Source organism: Triticum dicoccoides, chromosome 5B (assembly GCF_002162155.2).
Source record: "Triticum dicoccoides isolate Atlit2015 ecotype Zavitan chromosome 5B, WEW_v2.0, whole genome shotgun sequence".
Classification (NCBI taxonomy): Eukaryota; Viridiplantae; Streptophyta; class Magnoliopsida; order Poales; family Poaceae; genus Triticum; species Triticum dicoccoides.
This window is the reverse complement of record NC_041389.1, coordinates 633,416,181-633,421,107: the sequence shown is the minus strand read 5'-3', so window position 1 is coordinate 633,421,107 and position 4,927 is coordinate 633,416,181. Positions and strand designations below refer to the sequence as shown.

General features: G+C 50.8%; 1 protein-coding gene across 1 annotated transcript; it reads right to left on the bottom strand.

The window, feature by feature from the left end:
- Nucleotides 1–1,112: 1,112 nt before the first annotated feature.
- On the bottom strand, nucleotides 1,113–1,849 carry LOC119306445 (pathogenesis-related protein 1-like). Its single transcript, XM_037582661.1, has 2 exons — nucleotides 1,197–1,849; nucleotides 1,113–1,166 (listed from the first exon to the last, which is right to left on the bottom strand). The coding sequence occupies exon 1, from the start codon at nucleotides 1,801–1,803 to the stop codon at nucleotides 1,297–1,299; it is 507 nt and encodes a 168-aa protein (XP_037438558.1). The 5' UTR covers nucleotides 1,804–1,849; the 3' UTR covers nucleotides 1,113–1,166; nucleotides 1,197–1,296.
- Between the last annotated feature and the right edge of the window lie 3,078 nt (nucleotides 1,850–4,927).

The window sequence follows — 4,927 nt, the reverse complement described above, 5'->3', positions numbered from 1 at the left end:
TCATAAGTTAGCCACCATACATGCTTAGTCGCTTGCTGCAACCTCACCACTTATCCATTCCATACACATTAAACTTTGCTAGTCTTGATACCCATAATAATGGGATTGCTGAGTCCTCGTGGCTCACAGTTTACTACAACAACAGTTGCAAGTACAGGTAATGCAATGATCATGACGTGAGAGCGATGCTTGCTTGTTTTCGAGTGCTTCTGCTTCTTCTTTGATCAGGGGATAGGTTCTTGGTCGGCAGACTGGGCTAGCAGGGTGGATGTCGTCTGAGTTTCTGTTTGTGTTTCATCCGTAGTCGAATGTTGTTCTTGTGTATGATGTTGTTATATTCATGCGGCATTGTATGCCTTTTGTATTTATCCCAATCTATTATGTAATGGTACGATGTAATGATATCCACCTTGCAGAAGCGTCTTCAATATGCGCTTCTATCCTTGGTGGGACCTTCGAGTTACTTTAGGATAGGGTCGCATATTGGGCGTGACAGTGCATCCTTCCTCGTCGCCCGAAGAGGAAATGTTGACAAGAGCGGAGGGGATGACCACGATGGATTTAGGTACTGCCGCTCAATCACAACACCAGATCTGGAGTACCTTAGGCATGCATGGCGTTGGATGACTCTCCCCGCGGCAGGATTCGTTGCGTCGAGGTCAGATCTACTGCATTCACGGACGGGGCCGCAAGCGAGTCCGGAACCTATGATCGACCACTGGTCGAGAGCGAGCTTGCACGGGACCACGACCGGAGCTGGATCAGGAGTGAAACCTTGGAGGGGATGGGTGAGCAATAATGACAGAGTGGGTGACCATCACGGCCGGAGTGGCCTATGGCGCGAAGGAGGGAGCGAGAGTCTCAAGAACGAGACCTAGCGCGCCCTCTCGATATTACTCCGTTTGTCCGTACGAGTTGGGATCCTAAAAAGAAAATGCACAACATAGAGAATAAGTGCGGGATGACAAAAAGGAAGAAAGACACTTGGATTACTGGTTTCTATGTATGCTGGGGTTTTTTTCCACGGCGAGGCACACATACCATGCTCGGTATAATAGTAGAACCATATATTCATCCATAAATACTGCTTGTACAATAACACAACTTATTACCTGAACCATAACAGTACATATATATATCGGGCCGGCTGGTTAATTATATATCACATCTGATCACACTGTACCCGCAAAAAAAAAATCTGATCACACTGTAGTTATCACAGCTTAATCACTTTATTTATGCAATACGCCGTACGTACATGCACGCTCGCATGCATGCATGCATGATGCATATAGCCTAGTACGGGCTCACCCCGGGGAAGTTGCCTGGCGGGTTGTAGCTGCAGATGATGAACACACCGTCGCCGCTGTCGCAGACGACGCGGGCGCAGCCGATACCCGTCGAGTCGCGCCACACCACCTGCGTGTAGTGCCCGCACGACTCACCCTCCGGCGCCGAGCAGGTGTTGCTGTCGTGGTCGTAGTACTGCTTCTCCGACACCCACGAATTCACGGCGTCCGTCGCCGTCCACTCGGTCCCACCGCCGCCGCCTCCGTAGAGGTTCTCCCCGTACGGCCGGCCATCAGGAGTATGGATCAGCTGGCAGTCGCCGCGGCGCTGATCGGCGTAGTCCTGCGCGAAGGCTGCCACGGTAGCGTCCCATGTCACCTCACCAAGGCCCACGTCGGCGCGCGCCGCGTTGTGGGCGTCCACGAAGTCCTGCTCCGAGTTCTGGGCCGTGACCGCCATGGCGGACGCGAGAGCTAAGAGCACCAGTACTGCTAGTTTCGGCGAGTACTCCATCGCTGATTAAGCCTTGCAAAACTAATCAAGGAAGATGTATCTGTAACGATGAGATAGACTGCCACCATGCGTACGTTGTGTATTTATACTGCCTGCACAAGATCGATTGCTTCTCTGAGGTATAACTAAGCTTGCAAAGTTTCATAGAAAAAATATATCTCGACGAATTAGACTGGTCAAATTCGAAGCACACGTGCGCGCGTTGAGGTAGTCAGATATCATCGTGGGCGGCCTGTTATTTCTTCTGATCGAGATTACCTCTGCCGATGTGGAGGAACTTCGTCATTTGATCTCGTGGCTTCATTGTCCGAGAAGAGGTCAGGTCGTACTAGTCGGGACACACGTACCTAGTAGCTAGCCAACTTGGTGCTACTGGTACAAACGTGTAAAATGATTAAGTTGAAGAATATTTCTTTTGGGTTCAAGTTGTACAACTTGTTAAGGCAATTGGTACTCGCACGTAAGAACCTTGTTTGCTTGTAATTGAGTCGTTCTAATACTATGTGCCGGTTGGTACATACGATTTATTTTTTATTGGCGATAATATATGAGCAGCTAACATATCTCTTTTATTTTGCTTTGTCACGGCTCTGTTATTTTCATGTGGATTGCAACTTTCGTAACATCCCCCCTACCCCTCTCCCATGCATCATTTTTTTATTATGTATTGTGGCTAGAAGCCAATTTGTGCTTCTTCCCGGAACAAGACAAAAGTCAATTTGTTCTTTGAATTGGAATGTTGTTTGTGGTCCTTGTTGTTAGCTAAATGAGTGTTAATTTTCTTGTTCAATTTCACGCGAGATTGATTTAACCTTGGCCATGGTTGCGGAAATCTTATTTTGAACATACCACAACTTGCTTTATATATAAAGTGGGGTGTGAGATTTTTCGGTAACGTGGCACAACTCAATCAGCGGAAAGTTGTTTTTGGCTCTTCTTTTGTATTTCTAGCTATACTGCAACGTTATGATCATATTGATGTCCTAGTGCATGGTATTTGGAGATAAGAAAAACTTGGCAACTATACAATGTGTGCAAGTAGGAGTGATGCAAAGTGATATGCCTTGGCAAAGTGGTCGATCGATGATGCAACCAGGGGTTGTTAAGATAGGTCTAGCGTGTCATTTACCTTGTACACATACACGTACCTTGTATGTATGTAATTGCATATGCTGATCATTATATTTACAAAGACGTGGAGAGGCTTTGCCCCACGGGAAACCCTAAATCCTATTCTCAAACTTGGTATTAGAGCCTACCCTAGCCGCCGCCACCGCCACCGTAGTTTTCTCGCTGCTGCCGCGATGTCCACCGCCTCGGCAGCCTCGATGACCCCCTCCTCCGGGCTCACGCTCTCCACCCTCTCCTTGCCCGCCTCGATCACCCTGGTCATCGCCCCACCCGCCGCGTCGGCTCCCACCCCCGTCCTTCCGCCCATCGTGGTCTCGCTCGACCGCAGTAACTTCATGCTGTGGAAGGCCCTTGCCCTTCCCAAGTTTGCCGGAGTTCGCCTCCACGGCTTCTTTGATGGCTCGGCCAGGGCGCCGGCGCCGACCGTGAAGGCAGGCACCGGCGACGCCGCTCGCACCGTGTCCAACCCTGAGTACGAGCAGTGGTGGACTCTGGATCATAAGGTCCTCGGGCATCTCCTCGGTTCGATGAACGTGGAGATCTCTGCGCAGCTCATTGGCTGCAGGACGGCGGCCGCTGCCTGGGTGGCCGTGCACACCATGTTCGCCACCGAGAGCAGTGCCGGCGTGCCTAACCTCCGACGCCAGATCCAGGTGCTGAGGAAAGGAGACCGCCCCGCTGGCAAGTACATGCAGAAGGTCAAGGCCCTTGCTGATTCGATGGCTGCCGCCGGCTCTCCTCTTCATGATGAGAGATCATCGACTACATGCTGACCGGGCTCGGCTCGGTGCTTAACCCCATCGCTGCTTCGATGAACTTCGTGGGTGTGCCTATCACGTTTCCCGCGTTCTACTCCAGTGTCCTTCACTACGAAGCCCTTCAGCAGCAGCAATCGGAGCTTGAGGATTGGCAGTCCTCCGCAAATGCAGCGTCCCGGCCGGTCTACAACAAAACTTCCGGCCGCATGCCCGACTCTGGACGCCTGAGTGGCGAACGTCCTTCCGGCGGCTCCTTCCCGCCAGGCTCGGGCAGCTACGGCCCAAGCCAGGGCAGCGCCCCTGGAAGCACCAACAACAACAATGGCGGCAACATCCGCAATGAAGGAGGCAACGGGGGCGGCCACAACCGGCGCTGGCGTCCCCGGTGCTAGATATGCAAGAATTGGGGGCACGAGGCGAGCGACTGTCGCAGCCGCTATGATCATGACAACCGCGCCGCCAACTCCGCGTTTACATCCTCCTCCCATGAGTCGCCGCACTGGATCCTGGACACCGGCGCGACGGACCACCTGATGAGTGATCTCGACGTCTACACTTCCATGAGCGCTACGGCGGGAAGGATCAAGTGCAAGTGGCAAATGGTGCAGGTTTGTCTATTTCGCATATTAGTCATTCCACTATACCCGGATCATCTCTCCGTTTACGCAATATTCTTCGTCTACCACATATTCATCAACATCTCCTTTCCGTTTATCGTCTTGTCCTTGACAATGATGTTTTTTGTGGAATTTCAGCGTTTCTTTTTCCTTGTTAAGGACACAACCACGAAGAAAATCCTTCTTCACGGTAGATGTCACGGTGGACACTAGCCCATCCCGTTTAGTCGCACGTCGTCTTCCTCCACCCACAAAGCGTCTCTCAGCGTCAAGACCACCCCGTCTTAGTGGCGCCAGCGTCTCGGTCATCCCTCGAATAATATTGTTCAAAACACTGTTAAGAATAATGATTTAGTGTGTTCTTCTGAACGCCAGACTTGAGTGTGTGATGCTTGTCAGTGTGCTAAGAGTCGACAATTGCCATATAATTTATCTTATCATGTTTCCACTATGCCTCTTGAGTTAATTAATTCTGATATTTGGGGGCCTGCTAATGCCTCTTCCGGAGGTTATAAGTATTATGTGAGCTCTGCCGATGACTATTCTCGCTTCTCTTGGATTATCTCCTCAAGCACAAGTCTGACGTTGAGCAAGTGTTTTATGCTTTTCAGGCTCATG